Below are 18,245 nucleotides of genomic sequence, written 5' to 3'. Positions count from 1 at the left end.
TCATTCTGCAATATCTGAAACACCAGTGAGAAATGAAATGTTAATCTCTTTGTAAGAGCCCTGCCAGTCCTCCAGCTGCCCATTTCCCAGGAATGCTGTGATGGTGGCAATCTCAGGAGGCTACAGGGAGAGCTGCTGCTCTTCATATGATGGCAGTCCAAGGCAGCAGTGAACATTAAGCACAGCATCCCCAGAGCTCTGGGAGATGTACAGGTGTGTGGGAAATGCTGCAGGAGGGACACACTGAAGATATTATCTCCCTTTAATTGCTCCTGCCTTGCTCCTTACCTGAGCAATAAAAACAGGAGCTGAAATGCAAAGTACATGAGAGAACCAGGACCAAGAGCTACCAGAATTGAGTTACCACTAAGGCACCAAAAAACACACTGAAAGAGAGAGACTGGTGAAGTTTATGCATATGCATAGTTTAAAATGTCTAAATACATCAAGTTCTAAAATAACAATTTTCTTTTTCATTTATTTCCTGGTTGTTGAACACAGATCTGAATTCTCATTTAAATAGACTTAAAAAGAAAAACATCTCTGATGGGTGTAAGGGAAGCAATTCAGTTTTGCCACTGATGATTTCTCCCTTCTTCTTCTCCTCTTTTTGCCCTGAATATCAAGGAATTGTCTTTTATGGCCCTACTTTGCAGCTCTGACAGATCCTGTTCTCTAATGGCACTGTGGCTTTCCCGATGTATGTGCAAGGCATAAGCTGGGCTCACCTTTCTCATAGAAATTTCTGCATCTACAGGTTAAAAAAATATTTTAAAAAAAACTTGCTTTAGGATTCTCTTGGATATAAGACTATATCCTAGAGAGTCAGACATGAGAAATTATTAAAAACCCAAGGCAAATTTCTGAGCTGATGACCAAAAAAATTTTTTTGCTGGTTTGTGCCTCTCCACTTATGAAGAATGACGCAAAGGAAAACAAATGCTTAAATGGTCTTGGGGAGTGCATGAAGTACAGTTATGTCAGTAATATCTTTGAATATAACAAGCATATGATCTTATTTCTGAACTCAGCTCAGGAAATGTAATGGACAATTTTATTTACAATTTTATTTACCAGCAACCAAAACAAACTAATGCAGGAATCCCAGAAACTGAAGACTTTACACCCAAGCTGTGGCTGCCCCATCCCTGGCAGTGTCCATCACCAGGTTGGATGGGGCTTGGAACAACCTGGGATAGCGAAAGGTGTCCTTGCCCATAGCAAGGAGTGGATCTGGTTGACTTTAAGGTCCCTCCCAACACAAACCATTCTGGGATTCTCTGATCAGGAAGGCTGGATACAAGCAGGTTGATGCACAGACACCTCAACACCATCTGAAACCATACATATGAAAATTACTGTTTCAAACAGTGGTAAGCCAGCCTTCATTCCAGAAGCTCCTCCAGAAAGAAGCAGCTTCTCAGCATGGATAACACATCAGAACCTGGCCCCCAGTCTCCTCTGTGCACCCCTGAAATGCAGTTCATGACTCTCCCTGGCAAACAGCACTTGGAAAGCAACAGCAGAGCTGTACTAACCCTCTCTTTAACTTCCAGTTCTGAACCTGGCTGGCTCCAGGTTCATAACAGCAACATTTGTGTGCAGCTCTGAGGTTTTCTCTGCATTGTAAGCAAGTGATAATACTTCTCTCTGATATTACACCTAATTGGCAGAAAAGCTCAAACAAGGTGGGGGGTGGAATTCAGCAGTGACAGGCAGCTTGCTAGACAGCAGCCATGGTACTCAAATGAAAGAATTTTGGATACCAAGCAGATTTTAAACCTCAAGTATAAACATGCTCTTCAAGTGATAAACACATTTTATTACTTGGGGAAAAAAAAATCCAGATAACTAAGAGACAGCTTGACAGGGAATTGTTCCCTTATTTTCTTCTGAACCAAGCAATAGATTCAGCAAGCTCAAGGAACCATTTTTCTCTATTTAATTCACTTCAATGCACTAAAAACAGTATGTAAAATCCTTAAATCCTTACAGAAAAATGAAGGAAAGACATTTTAAGATCTAAGGAAAGCAAGGAAAAGTTAAAAAGTACAAATATTTCTTGGCATAACATCAATGCACTTCACTTGAATTTGATGGGTAAAATGTGTGGGAGAAAGTGAAGTCAGAGCAAATTCAAAAGACACAAAATTATACTCATTCAATTTATACAGTTGCAAACCAAAAAGCATGGCAACCTCAGCCCTTTTTCCATCTAAAAGTGTCTTAAACCAAAATTATAGCAAGTTCACATGAAAATATAAATGTGAATACGTTAGGACAAGTGAATGGTCTTCACAAGATCCAGAGCCGGAACCAAATGAAGGTGGTGGAAATTCTCTCCTTGATCAAGTACCTAAATCAGAGACCAACTGAAGTTCTATGTTTGTACTAAATTTCTTTGTACCTTAGAAAAAATAGTAATGTAGTGCCTTGGCAGAAAATACTAGTTTGATTCTCTCCATGCTTCATAATTTACATGGTTTTAAATAGCCACAGTTTTCTTTTCAGGATGTTCTGTAGACAAGTGCTAGATTTAAAATTAAGAGGTTATGGCAGAAAAGAAGGTTTTGTTTGAGGTTTCTTTTGATCACAAGACATCTCCTCTTGGCAGTGAAAAAGTAGCACAACCAGCAAAACTGCAGTAAAAGTTTGCTTCCAATTCCAGTAGGAACTGGATTCCAGTCATTGAAATGCATCATGTGTATGTTTACAGACATGAAATATCACCATGAAAGGCTGGAGGTAGCACTTTACAACTAGAGGCTATCTACTGACTCTGTTATGCTGAAGTTTCAAAAATTGGAGCTTTTCTAAAACTGCATATGCAGCAGTCTTGCCATAATTCAGGTTCTTTCATTCCTGCAGCAAATGTCCTTTCATGTCGTCCTTTTGACATTTATCTCACATCAAAAGTCTGTGTATTCTCAGTCACATTATTCTGCAAACCCAATAAAACCTGGTTCTGCATCTTGTACAAAATAAAAACATCATTCACCCACAATTTCCACTAAACTCTTCTATGTGTTTTGCCCTGTGTTTAAAGAGCGTCTTTACTTTGCATCCAGAATCAGAAAGAGTTCACCTGTAGGGTCCCAGCACGGTGTCAATCAAGGCCCAGCAGAAAAGCCTGACTCAGTAATTCAGTGCTTTTAAACCCAAATCAGGATCTTTGTCTGCTGCAGACATTTGATTGGGAGGCCTGCCACCTTCTACTGTACAGAGAGTAGAAATTATCTTGTTGGGGTTTTTTTAATCAGCATTAGAGGCAATTTTATATGAATGACAGTAACCAAAGTGAATCACTTATTAGCTCCCTCCCAAGCTTAATTGACCCCACTAAGGCTGTTAACGTGGGCACCTAATTATTACCAAATTACCTTTGATAACACACATGTCTGGCCTGGGCAAGTCTGCCACAGGGAAGCGAGCAGAAAGTAAAGCTAAGCAGGAAGATGGATCTTGGTAGGAGGCAACCACATAAAATAAAAAGAGTGGATAAAACCACTCAGCTGGACAGTGGTACCTCCTCCTATTCCCACAATGATCTGTCTCCAGCATGACAAAATTTCATGGAGTGCCCAAAACAGGTCCCAGCTGGGACACTCTGAAGCACAAAGCCATGCGTTGAACAACTCACTGGAGCAGAGCCAGGAGCTGGCTGTCACTCAGGCTATGTAACAGGCAGTGTGACCAGAAAGGTTGTGTTTACACAGATATTTCCTCTGCCTCGGGAGAAGCAGAGCTGTCACAGTCACCCCAGTGTCTCACTCACTGTCTCACAGACAGATGTTTCTTTCAAACGATGCAACTGGTTCCAGGGCCTCGCTGTTTGCCATGGCAGGCAGTGCCAGATGCTCTGCTGCCAAGCCAAGGGAGGAAAGAAGAGTTTAATCGACACTTGGCGAGTTGCTACGGGTGGTAACCAAGGGACAGCTCAACGGAGTGAAAACCTGAATGAATGAAACAGTTGCAAAGCAGGGACTGGGAGGGAGCAGGCAGGAGGTGGGAGCATCCCAGCACTCCTATTCCAGCGCTGGGCGAGGAGCAACACCCTCAACACTGGCACCTTCACAAGTGGGTCTCTTTCTCCTGACAGATCATTCTCATCCCTGGCCTTCTGATATTCACAGTCAGAAACAATCCCTCTGGATAAAGGCACTGTTTAAGTTGCCTTTCAGGAGTCAATTCAGAAATTAAATATTTTAGGCATCAGGTTAGTTCTGCTTTTTCTCAGTCATGTTCCCCAAAGAAACTTAGTTTAAATAATGGCAAATAAAAGTACATTGTGTAAACAGTGAAACTGGACAGATGTCCTGTTACAGGTTTCAGTGTGACAGAGTTTCACAGCATTTTCAGACTCTGCATCAGACAGAAGTAGCACTGACTCACCACCATCTCTCTGTTTAGCCCAATATATGCAGTTCTAAAGATATCAATTTATTACATTTGAGTATTTACATTTTTTATGGGAATTAATGCAGTCTTTTCTTCCTTTTGGGAAACTGGAAGTTGTATTTACACTTTACCTGGCACTAACCTTTCACAATTGATTTTTTCCTGCTCTTGAAATGTATCACAGGTAGAGATTATATTAAATTAGAGCATGATTTTGTAGCCTGTTAACAAATACATGGGCTAGTCCCTGAAAGGCAAACACCATGGCTAAATTACATTACCACTCTTGGGAACAAACTGCTCCACCCAAGGAGAAACAATATAAAAAAGACAGAAACTGAACTTGTCCCCTCTTAAATCAAGACAATGAACTTTGACAAACTTTCTCTGTGAGACTGAAGAGAGCCTCTTAGTCCTTTTATGTTCCACTCAGTCCAGGCCTCTGCATTTTTGCTGCACATGCTTATATTTGAGAGACCCAAAGCTCTGAAATGCAGAGCCTTTGGAGGGAGCAGAGGGAGCTGCAGCGTTGTAGCTGCCATTCACAGTGAGCACATAAAACATCACTCTCCACCTGCTTTTTCTCCCCCAGCTCTTCTCTTCCAGACAATTTCCCTTTCCTGAGGAAAGTGGATTTCACTGTTCTTTCCTTCAGGGCAAATGTTTCACTTTCTCTTTTCTCTGGCAGCCAGCAGTGCTTATTGAATGATGCCTTTTCCAGAAAGCTTGGATGTGCAGGAAGTTCAGGCATGGTGCTGTACAATAAAGGAGGCAACTCCAGCTCAGCACAAAATGTGAATTACATTCAGTGCAAATGAGGGTGGACAGACAGGACACTGAGGTAAATCTTCCCCAGAGGTTCCCATTTCCAGTGGGAACTACAAGAAAGAGGTCACACAACCCTGTGAATGAGAGTTTATCCATCAGACTCTAGCAACTGTCCTTCACTTAAACCACAGGCTCACAAAATCATAAATTATTTCTCATTGTGCCAAGGACTATATTATTTTAACAATGAAAAAACACCACTCAAGCAGTCACAGGCATCACACAACAGGATTCACTATCAGCAGAGGCACATTAGAAATTAACACAAGGGAATTTAGAAGGAAGGGTTGGAATCACTTCCTTAATTAAAAGATTTTCAGAACTGCTCATCCACATATAATCAGGATGTGTTTGCTTAGTATTAAAAATATACAACTACATTCCAATAACCACAGCTTTTGGAGATTGACACCTCTTTAATTTGATACAAAAATCCAATGGCGTTTACTGTGGAACAATGAAAATGTAACATAGCTAAACTTCAACAAATTTATTTTCTACTGTGTCCTCTGGAAAGAAAAGCTCTCCCTAATAAAACAAAGAGGTACTTGGAGACTAAAGCCACTCTGAATTCAGTCCCAGCACACCATCAAGCCCACAGCAGTCATCCCCAAGGACATCAGGAAGTTAAATTTAGGTTGTTAAGTGCCAAGACCCTATTCCAACGTGTTCCCGTGTAGGACACGGCAGCAGGAGGCTCCATCCCTGATAAATGGTGACACAAAATCACCCAGCACGTTCAGCAGACTCAAACAAATCCCATCCTAAATGGATCTGCATTAGCTGCTCTCATGTAGTGTGCAGATTTTATAACTATCCTCAGTGGGACAGATGGAGTTCAGTTTGGAAAAGCAGGAAGCAATCTGTGTTCCGAATTTCTTTTCCATAGGTGTGGGATGGAAATGTATCGATCACCCGCTGTGGGTTCCTTACGCAATTCTACAAGTGCAGGAGCCTGCACTTGTAGAGAGAAGTTTATTGATTCAAAGAGCACCACAAGTACCTGGAACTTGGATTCCTTAGGAAAGGCAATCTCTTGTAATGCTTGAGCAAAACGTGACAATGTGGCAAACATTGTTCTGATCTCAAATCACAACACAGACCTCAGGTGTTTTCCATCAGAATGTTAAGAATTCCAAACGGGTCTTTCTATGAACCAGTTGGAAAATCCTACACAATTGCCACAGCCATGTAGTCTAACACAGAACTGCTGGACAATCATGAATTCCATATTTCACTTTTCAAAAAGCAAAGGGCTAAGTTTCACCCCACATTTTTGTAGTTCCTTGGATTGCAGTTGATTTTTGACTTTGAGGCTACGACACAGAAAAATAAAAGTAGTGGAAGCTTCTTGGTTCACCTCATTAAAAAATAAAACCAAATGCTTAATTAATATTCTATTAATATCACTCATTCCCTGTCTTTATCTAAGAGTGCTGATGAATACATAGAATATGGATGACAAAAACATGACCTCAAGGAGATACGCATTCTTGCATTATGGAGCATACATTTACACTCCAAAACTTCATTAAAAAAATAATCAATTCTGAAGTTGAAATGTAATATATCTATTTAGAAATATGTCAGAAGCAAATCACTACTTTAGGAAGTTTATGGTCGTGCAGTATTTTGTACATTTAGAAAAACAATAATGCTTTTGTTGAAAACAGATCACAACTGAAAGGTTTAATCTTATAAAATAAAATTAATTTTATCCATTTGAAGTTTCCTTTCAGGTGTAACATTTTCAAGTTTTTGCAAAACTCACTGCAATAAGGTAAGATAGAATAAAGAAAAGCAGTAGAATTGAATTTCTTTTCTTTAAATAATAGCCAGCAAAGGTTTCTATTAATTGCAGAAATAACCCACATTCTCTACCAGGACAATAAATGCTGAAAATTTTCCTAAATTACTTTATATTAATGTTATGAAGAAATACAAGGAAAAAAATCATATTCAGCATTTTCCTGCATGCTTCTTTCCTGGACAGAAGAGAACTCTTAACATTTTTAATTAGATAATGTAACACAAGTTCAATATTATGCATCTTGAAAGGAACTAGCTGTGTTTATTAATATATCTGATGTCCAGTAGATGGCAAAATATCAGCAACCACCACCTTTTAATCTTGGCACTTGATTCATTCAAACCCCAAAGTAATTTTTTTTTTTTTTATTTTTGTTTCCAATATCCACTTTTTATTTCATTGGAGAGCAGGATTAGCTTTACCTTTTGGATGTTTTCTGTCTATTATCTGCTTGAAAGCCAATTTCATCTTCGTCAGGTCTCGATACAACAAAGCACAATAATGTTACTATCCTTTAAATAGTCCTTTGAAGACAGTTTCTTCACCACTGAATTTTTTTTTTCCTCCAAGAGCATTCTGCTGCTACTGTTCCCAAATTTGCCAGCACATGTTAGCATACTGTGTACTAAAATCTCTTAGCAACAATATCTTAGTGTCTAACATTTCCCATCTTCCAACTCTGATTCACGGAGCCATCTGTAGTCAGATATTGACATGCAGCATCCTAAAATAGGCACCTTACATTTGCTCAACAACTAGTTTTAGCATCCGAAAATATAAATTATGGGGAGATGGCCAATATTTCTATGAGGCTCCTCAGCATTCCCAGCAGTGTTTAAACAAAGGCTCGCCACAATCGCTTCACCTCAGTATTAAGGGCAAAGTATTCCCGCTTTTCCAAAGGACAGTTCTGCTTACGTAACCCTCCAAGCAATCCCAGGCTTCCCTGGTGAGGACCACCTCACATTGCTACTCAGGCTCTTTTTAACAATAATTGAAGACTAGGTTTTCAATCTCCAAGATCTGAGCATTCTTCACACCCCTGGAAGCCTCAGGCTCATGGGAAGCATCCCATGATGGGTGGGACAAGGTCAATGTCCCAGCTGGGTGAAGCCAAAGGGACTTCTGCTGTAGGAAATGCAACAATATCCCACACTCAGGAAGAAAATTTACAACCACAGCCAACCAAGCACTGCTTTTGTCTCCCAAAACTCCTACCAAGCTTGCCCTCAGAAAATACAGTATCTTCTTTTCAGCTGCAGCAAATTAACTCTTAGCAGCAAAGACTTTGCATAACCCAAGTTATTTGTGGCATTGCGCTGTGCAATTCTGTACAACTTAAAAGAATAGCACTGTACTAAAAATGTTAATTAAACAGGAACAGGAAATGTTAATTAAAAATAATCATATTCAGCAGAATACATTATATAGGAAGAGTTGATAGTATGGCTTTGGAACTGTCTCAAGTGTGAGAAACACACTTCCACCCCAGCGAAATCAGCGGGATTTCATCCACTTCAAAGGAACTGAGATTTTACCCTAAATACTTTGCAGCAATTAATATTTTAAAAACAAGCAAATACACAACAACGTGCAGCCAAATACAGCTGGACTTTATAAAAAAAAAGTACACTGCAAGCATAACAGTGCTGGCACATTTTCCTTGCTAAAATGCTGGGTTTGCTTGCAAGAGATTTGACAGCCCCCATGGGTCTTCTGTAATACGCTCAGTAGCCATGAAGCTGTGCCAGGGCTGAGCGAATTCCAGTCAGAATATGGAGAAGGCAATCACTGTGAATGACCTCTTTTCTGTCTCTTTTAGGTCCTGCAGTGCTGTCTTAGCGGGACTGGACAACACCTAAAATGCCTGCAGGCACCGTTGTTCGTTTCCCATAGCCTTCCTTACTAAGGTTTAAAAGACAGAACCTGTGTTTTATTCTCCACTGTCCTTTCACAAAAACACACAACTGCGTTCTTAAAATCTTATTTTCTTATTCATGAATCAGCAATGACTGAATACCTCCAGATTAAACTAAGCCTGTGTGGACACCAAGATAAAAAATATAAGTCCTTTCCTCACAACATGGGAGCAAATCACTACTAAATCATCTCCTCCCTTGGCTTTGAAATGCAAACTTAACTCCTAGGACAAAAGGAGTCGTTGTTATGCAAGAACCAGCTTGACAGGAAGTGTTGAACTGAATACACCAGCAAGTCAAGCAGAGTTACAAGGAAACATGTCAGGAAGCCTAAAAAGGAACATGCAGACAAATCCATCCCAGGAACTTCGCTGCTTCACGATGTTCTTTTATTTCCTCCTGTTTCTTCCACGGAGAAGTAGCTCAGATTTTTAAGTTATCCTACTTTATACATGCTGTATTGATCCTCCTCCATGGTCACTGCATCTATTGGGAAATGTTAAATTTCTATCTATTTTAAAAGTGGAGGGAAAAACCTTCCATCTTCTCCCTGCTTCTCTGCTGAAATGCCACCCAGCACTTATCCACCCAGCATTCAGTTATCCTCAAGCAAGATGCATTTTCCTACACTCGTGTTTTAATAATTAAAACAAAGCAGAAAAAGCCAAGTGTGATACACAAACACATTTACAATTACAAACTCATTCCTCAGGAAAATCTAGCTCAAGCTGGAAAGAGCCATCAAAAGCCATTTATTACATAATCCTTATTACTGCTACATGGGCGAGCAGCGGTTCCAAAGGAGTATTTACTGAAAGCAGATAAAGCCAGGTTGCAGCATCAGATGAATCAGATAAGACACAGCCAGCAACAAAATTGACTTAATTTTCTTCATCCCCTCCAATAATATACTAAATCAAAAAGCCATGAAATGCAATCTTCTCCAGCTGAACTCTCCTAGAAAAAGGCTGAGAACGTGTGCTATTCGCTAGGTTTTGTTTTCCTTCGCACTATAGGAAACATTGGGCTGTGCAGAGAATTCAGCTCAAGGGTTTACAGGTCTGTGCTTCTGTAGGGTGAAATCTTCCACCTCTCCAGGCAGCCCTACCTCATGGAAAAGCCAAAACCCACCACATTAGCAGCTTCTTCCCCAAACACTTTCAGAAAAAAAGTCTTCCTACTCACAGCAGACAGACACACACTTCCTACTATTTCACAGCAGAAACTTTCAGGGATTCAGTTTTGCAAACACTTAATAATATAGTGTTGCTTCAACTGCTAAACCAAATGGCTGGAAATCCTTCTGGAAAGCCCTTAGGATAAAATGCAGCAGTGAATAAGACACTGAAATTATTTTACCTAATACATTTGGTGGCTCCATTCCAAACTCTGTGGGTTAACTACAATAAAACCTTTGGAAACAGCAGTCTAGCAATAGTCCATGCCAATAACATACTCTGATGGAGATGGGATTGCCAACTGCTTGCCAGGAATGCTCCCTCCAAATGGCAGTGGAAGAAGATGCTAAGTCTATCCTACAGGCACAGATCCTATATTTTTATAAGGAGCAAGAATTTGGATATAGCCAGGAGATAATGCTGAAATGCAAAAGCAAGAAATTATGCCACACAGCACTCAACCATCACAATTCCAAGCATGAATCCATCCCTGCAGGCCTGAAGTGCCCATGAGTCCCACTCACAGGTTATTTTATCTCCCAGGTAAACTGAACACTGTTGACAACACAAAACAACATGGTTTAAATTAGGATTATACAAATTCCCATTGCCTCTTGTAACTTCACCCATGACAACTAATTGTGTCTGAATCACACTCAAGCCTTTCTTACTTTAAGGCAAGAGCTGGTGGTGACCCTTACAATTTACTTTGCTTAAGTTAATTAATGTTCCCTTTTATAACTTCTGAGCTTTGTTTCTGGTAGAAGAACAAACAGATTGGCTTCTAACTACCTCAGAGAGTCCACTTTTCCCAGAGAAGTTGGCCTGCCTGTGGCAAAACCTGAGACATGTCAGCTGGACAGCCCTGTCTAAGCATGGAGAATGGGGAAAAATGGAAAAAAGGGTCATTTACATGGAAAGCAACACAACAGATGGTCACAGGGAGACTCCTCCATAAGTTTGCATTTGTTAAAAAAAATGAAGACACATCCTGCAGTTAAGTATTTTTAGCATCTCCACGCGTGGCAATATTTTGTCCTTCTCAATAAGAGGTAATCATATAATTTCATTCTTTTATGCTTTACTGCTTTACTTCCATTTGGCTGCTTTTCTGAAAAAAACAGGGTTAAAACAAATGTCAGGAGGGACCAGCCAGAACTAAGAAAACCATCCCTGAGTCAGGAGAAATCAATTTAGCTCCACTCTGTATCCATATGGATTTTTCTGCTCCTGTATCTCCTAATATTCTCAGGAATAATTCATTTGCCACCACTTCACCCAATATAAACTTCCCCCCTTTTAGTTATTCCCCTTCCTTTTAATTATTATTATTTTAATTTTAATTATGCCTTTTTAAGAAATTGTGCTGAGTGTGCCTACATATATACAGACTCATGTCTTTTGGTTTTTAAAGAAAAAATCTTTGTTCTGGAATGGTCACTTGTACAGATTTTGTTTTTAAAGTACAAATAAGTTCCATTATTTGACTGAAATCAGAAGAAAAGCTGGAAAAAGCTTAAAGTCTGACTAAAGGCAGAATGCATCATGAACTCATAGCTGCATTTTTTCTCAACTATATCCAATATTCAGTGATTCATTGTTCACACAGGTGCTTTAGGAAGGAAATTGGGATGGAAATAAATACATGGAAAAAGCAAAGTCTTTCTGTAATTCATTTGCTCCCTGAACACAGTTCCATATTTTATCACCATGACAGTAGGAATTATTTTATATTTAATTTATATTTAATATATTTAATTTATAAGATTTCTTTCTGAGGCACCTGATAGAGATTTTGGGTTTAAAATTAGCTTTCACTCCTTTCCTAAAAAAAAGACCAAACAAAAACAAAACAAAACAAAACAAAACAAAACAAAAACAACACCCCCCCCCAAAAAAAAAAAACAGAAAAAAAACCAAACACACAAAACTGAGAAGAACTTCTTGTCCTTTGCAACTAAAAATGCCAATAACCTAAATCTAAACTAGGCTTTGGGAAGCCATTCTAGTGAGGTGCTGGATATGCCCAGTAGTGTCTGTTTTCCTCCCAGAGAGCTGAGCTTCCAAATCCATGGGTTTAGTTCCTACTCCTGGTTTTGGAGCCCTTGTGTCTGAGTCAGTCTGGAAACCAGTTCCCACTGCCAGGTTATTAACGTGGAGATCAGCACACAGGGCAATTAAAGAAAATAAAACTAAACACCACAACATAACACAACGGGAGAGAGAGGACAAGGAGGGGTGGGTCAGCTGAGTTTTTCAGTGTGAGGAAAACAACACATGTTTTCCCTCACCCAGACTCCAAAAGAGCTGAATCATTTTGTTTTTCCGAACAACAGAGATGCCAGGCATGGAAAATTTCAGTTCAAATTATTCAAATCTGGCAAAAAGTAAAGTCTGAGCAATTGAAAATAGAGGCAGGGCCAACACACTGAAAGGAGCAATTCTACCTGCAGTGCAGCTGGAATATTGCTGCTCCTCCTGCAATCCATGGGATGTAGGCACATGAATTATCCAGACTGGTCTGGGACAGCAAAGGCCAATCATTAAGGATGCCTGAGACACAAACCATTCTCAGGTACAACTCACTGTTAAAAGGTGGCACTAAATGCCACCTCAGAATAGCTGTTCTGTACATTCAAACATATTTGTTCTAAAAACACTGACTAATTATTAGCACTATTAGCTAAAATAGTGCTTTTTTGCCCACTTGAATTATTCATAGGGAGCTGCTGATCACTAAAATAAAAAGACCTTATAAATAAGGTGTATGTTCATTTTAACTTACACTTCATTTGAACAGCTTGCAAACACCGCAAAACTCAGATTTCTTAGCTATTGGATTAATATTTGCTAGATAGGCAATGAATTATTTTACGCTAACCTAGAAGCACAAGAACTATGTGGAAAACCAAGTAGCTTGGACAGTGATGGGATACCATGGATTTTCTGAAAGGATATTTCTGAAGGTTTTACTAATGAAACAAAAACTAATAAACAGCATGGCCCAGCCAAGATGAGTAAGTGATTAATAAACAGAACTGGCAATATAATATAACGATGTGGCACAGGTTTCATCTCACCTCAAATTACTAAAAATAAAATACAGGAAAATTTCTGCTGACCCCACGTTCTGCAGACGTCCAGCAATGGGTGACATCAGCTGTACCCAACACTGATTGCTGACTTGATGCACCCCTGGAATGGGTCAGGACAAAACACATCCCTGCAGAGGCAGCTACTGGAGGGTTAGGTACTTAACTGGAAAATACAAACAAGCTTTTTTATGTCGTCGGCACCTCGTAATGCCATTCCAACACTAACTCTGCTGGATTCTGAAAAGGCAAAAAGGACACCCAGATCTCAGGTGTGCATGGTGTGGGATCCCTGAACTAAGTGGCACAGAATTCAGCCCAGTTTAGTTTTCCTTCCTGCAATCTGTTGTATCTATGCTTGCTTTAACAAACAGTGTGATTTAGTGAGACGTGAGCACGTGCACATTTATTCTTTTGGTGGCAAAGTTGCACCACATTCATTGGACACTGATGCCTGATACAAACTCTGCCACTCAGTTTCATCAAAAGAAACAAAGCCTTGGCAGGCCTTGAAAACAGCACACAAATTTCTCTGTGTGGATCCTGTTGTTTCCACAGAATAGCACAGCGTTCATATCATCCATTTTCCAAGCAGCAACTCCAAAGAACCATCCTTTTAGGTTGCTGAGAATGGAACATAATGGAAGTGACTCAAAGGAATAGATGCTGCAGCTACAACCACTCTCATTATGTACATATGAGATGCCTCGATGTTCCTGCCTGCTGATTACATGAGCAAACATTTTTAGTATGCAAAATCCTATTAACTCAAGGGGATTCTGCATAATTTTATAACAGCTCCACTTGTGGTGTTTGATCGACTGGGTCAGCAACAGACAGATGGCAAAGAATTAATTCTAAGGCTGCTTTATTGCCATGCTGGCATCAGGGTTTCCTCTGTTCACTCCACTCTGATAAAATGGAACTTTTTCTTCATTCCCTGCACCTTTTTCTCTTCAAAGAGCAAGAACAAGAATGTTGGAGCTATCAGCACAAAGAGGAAGACAAATGAAAACTCTTCTGCGTGACATTTACCCTCCCCCCAAAATCCTAAACCAAAAAAGAAAGTTAACCTCAAAAACATCAAGTAACAAAATAATCTAATCCAAGAGATTACCCTGGAACACATCCCTCCCATAATTAGGGTTTTCTCTTGCTCCATTTTTTGATCACTTCATAATTCTGAGGTACAGAGAAAAGTATTAGCCAGTACTTAGTGAATTTGTGCTTAGCATATATTTACATGGAAAATTATTAGCAGTCTGAAAATGGTGCCTAAAATTAAATTATTAACGCACCATTTCCCCAGTTTGAGGAAAATGGTCCCAAAAGTAAACAACAATCTGGCTGGGATTTGCAAGCAGAACTCTTAAGCTCTTGAGATGCACAACTTAGGCCCAGAAAACCTTCAAAATATGGAGGGAATTAAACAGATACAAAAATATTTGGCTGAGGTTCTTTTTGAAAGCCCTGTAACTACATGCAAATTTGGAGGAGTTAACTCAGAGACCCACATGGATCCAGCAAAAATTCCAACTGTTTCACTTGTCAAAGCATTGTTCTTTGAATCCTCTGCCAGCATTAGCCAAAGTGGGTCAAAAAGGTAATGGGGAAGACACACCAAGGAAAGATAAATCCTTGGATTTATCCTAAATCCAGGATTTCTTTTAGTTGAAAAACTCCTGGGTTTGGGGAAATGGCCCACTCCTATTTCACCATGGCACAGTTCTTGTTAATGGCACTGTGCCATCATTCTTCCAGAAGCACAAAATTTTGTAACTTGAAAAAATTCTTCCGTTTTTTGTTGTTTTGTTTTTTTTTTTTTAATTACAGTTTCCATCCCTATTTCTCACATGTCACTTTGCATTAGGAATGTTTCTCTGACATCCAGGCTAATTAAGCCTGCTTCAGAAATAAGGGCTTGAGGTTGTCAGCCATACCTGACAATCCTTTGGACAAACAATTCTCTTCCATTTGAATTTTTAATTAAGCTTACTGAGAGTGCTTTCATATCAGAAAAAGGGGACAAAATTTTGACTAACCCAAAGCAAGACTTCCATTTTCTTTTGGAGATAATAGATGGCAGCTTCAGCCTCTAACGCTGATGGTGCATTGAGTCAGTCCCATCTCTGAAATTTAGCCCAGTTCTTTGGCCTTACATCTAAGGAAGGAGGAGCTTCTTTTTGGCTAAATCAAGAAAGGCCAAGGAAACCAAAGTGCCCAGACAATCCTTGGATCACTCTTACATGGATCTTGGATCTGTCTTACGTGGGACTGGAGATCAGCACAAAGCAAGGCACATCTGACTGCAGAACACCAAGGATTTCATCTTTTGTCACCAACAGCTCACAGAATTCTCAAACTCATTAACCGTGTCACCAGAGGGTGTTTTCCTCTCATTTCTGATTATTCCAGGACATCTTCACTTAGTGAATTAGATAAAACCCAAAGTTTTCATTCACTCACTCCACACCTGTGTTCAGCATTGTATGGTGTGACTTCTCCCCAAACCCAAGTTCACATGATGTTTTCTTCACAATATTTCAGGGGGAAGAGCTATTTCCTTTGTTACCTGAAATGGAGACTGGCTGTTGTAATTCTTGATCTCCTTGTTGGCTCCTCGGAATAGCAGCACCCTTGCACAGCTCTCCTGAAAATGATGGAAAAGGAAACTTGTTCATAAGGATCCTTTAGCCCTTAAGAGACTGTGACTGCTAAGATGTTATGAGGTGTTTGGTCTATATCTTCATGATTAAAAAATAAACCAAATAAAGTATCTGAGAACTTAAATTGTTAAAACAGCATTTTTAAAATGACAGGGCTTCAGGTGCTTTGCAATGTATTAGAAACACTAGGCAAGTGTCCAGAAACATGCAGGAATGCAAGAAGTAAATACCTTATTAAACTTTTAAGCAACTGTACTGACAAAGTTCCATATTTGCACGAATTTGACTCTCATATGGGTTCTTTGCCTGTTTTATAGGAAAAAACAGTGCTGTTCACAGAACTGGGATGAATTATATCCTTCCCTCCTGCTAAAAATTAAACAAAGCAGTTTTACCACTTATTTTGTTGGGGACTTTTTTCCAACCTATCCTTAATATTAAATGCACTATTTTTTTTTTTTTTAGTACACATGAAATTATTTGATCTGTCTATACACACTGCACTGAACAGCCTTATTGCCTCTCTCTTCCCCTAAAAAATGCTAGCAGTTGCAACACAAGCAGGAAAATTTGGCTTCAGGCCCTCCAAACTGAGAAAATCTGCAAAGGAAATCCCTTAAAAACAATTTATTTTGGGCCAGTAGAGTGCATTGGTTAAATCATTGTTTAACATGGCTGTTAAATACGACTGACCACAATCTGGTGGAAATTCTTGGAGGTTCTGAGTGGATTCTCAGAATTTTTGATAATTCCTGTAAGGACTCTTCTTACTTGTCATCTTTAATGTTCATCTTAGGGTCTTATGCAAATCAATTCACATTTCCAAAGGGTTTTATAGTCCCTTGTCTTAAATATTGTTCTTCATTTTGTTGTGCTTTCTGGGTTGTCTTGATGTGTTATAGAGCTCTATCTAATGAGGTATTTGGATGTGCTACCTTTCACTTTGAACAGTAAATTTGCAGTTAGAAAAGACAAAGTGCATAATTTAAGTATTTTAATGACAGAAATGAAGCTTATTTAGTAGACTCTGAGTCACAAATTAATTTGCAGAGATTATGATTGAAAACAATTTCTGTTGTGTTTTGTAATTCCCCAGTGTAGATTCTTGGTCCATTAAGTCTCCCCATCACAGGGCTGCCCTAAGTGCATCTGGAAAGGATGTTATCCTACCTTTTCCTCAACTGAAAAACAACAGAATGGATCAAGATGGTAAATTAACAATTATTTCTTAGATTATAATTTTTAATGACATACAATTAACTGAGATAGTCTCATTTGCTTGCACTGCAATCTGCACTTTAGTTGCTTTCTCTCTATCTCTAAACAATTGATCAATGCCCAATTTTAATCAAGAACTTGAGAATATAAATAATTACATTGAAAAACATACTGTATTTATTGGGTGATTATTAATTTGTTTATCAGAATAAATCATCCAATATTACAACACTAAAAGAATTATACATTTAAAAACTGTACAAATTTAACTGAGCTGTCTGCAGTGTAACAAAAACATGCAAAGGGATTTATTAACTAAATGGTTGTGATTAGAAAAGTTTTGCCAAAATCCATGAAAAAGCTGTTCAACATTAAAAAAAATCCAAGTTTGGGTTAAGTACTGCATTTTTAAATTTTTAAATTTATTTTTAGTCTTTTGAAACAAACAGAAGCATTCTTAACTTCATGTTTGCTCCTTTTTCTTTCCTCCCCATCTGTTAGATTATATTAAATTTTAATTCTACACCAGCTTTCATCTCAGATCCAATCATTCTCAATGAAAGGGGGCACATTTCTTTCCAGCAAAAACCAGACTTACTGCATGGCCATGGAGTAACTTTCAAAACCAAGAGTTTATTCAGATCAGGACTTCTCTGACATCCAGGAAAACAAATTTACCAACTTCAGAAAGTAAACCAAAAAAATTCCCCAGAGAAGACTGGAAGATCAAACGGGTAACGACTCCATCTGCAGGAATCTGGAGGTAACAAGGATACTGCTCTCCTCTCCCGCTGGAAGAGGCAGCACCGCTCCTCCCATGTGAACCAATAACAACTTTCCATAGAAAACAAAGAACACTGGCAAAATCAGCACAGGTTCACAGCACCCGAGGGAAACTTTTTATTTCCACATATACTGGATGAAGAAAAACAGAAGGATGGCAGTGCAGGTAGAAGATGTTAAAGTTCCAGTCACCAAGCCAAGCTTAGTGATTGTGTAAATATTTGAAAATTTGTGGATGCAGTTTCAGTTAGAATCTCTAAGTCTCCTGCAGAATAACTTCTTCTAGTAAGGTCAGGAAAACACATCTCATCTCTGCATGAAAAACACTGTCATTCTATGGGATTACTCTAATT

The 18,245-nt window shown here is 39.1% G+C and overlaps 1 protein-coding gene across 1 annotated transcript in view; it reads right to left on the bottom strand.

Moving 5' to 3' along the window:
- SHANK2 (SH3 and multiple ankyrin repeat domains 2) overlaps positions 1-18,245 on the bottom strand; it is a 278,930-nt gene that overhangs the window by 216,015 nt on the left and 44,670 nt on the right. The window contains exon 11 of the mRNA XM_058861253.1: positions 15,798-15,875. Coding sequence (XP_058717236.1) covers positions 15,798-15,875 — 78 coding nt within the window. The remainder of the gene's footprint in view (positions 1-15,797; positions 15,876-18,245) is intronic.

Source organism: Poecile atricapillus, chromosome 1 (assembly GCF_030490865.1).
Source record: "Poecile atricapillus isolate bPoeAtr1 chromosome 1, bPoeAtr1.hap1, whole genome shotgun sequence".
Lineage (NCBI taxonomy): Eukaryota > Metazoa > Chordata > Aves > Passeriformes > Paridae > Poecile > Poecile atricapillus.
The sequence above is the reverse complement of the archived record's forward strand: the minus strand, read 5'-3'. Positions and strand labels throughout refer to the sequence as shown.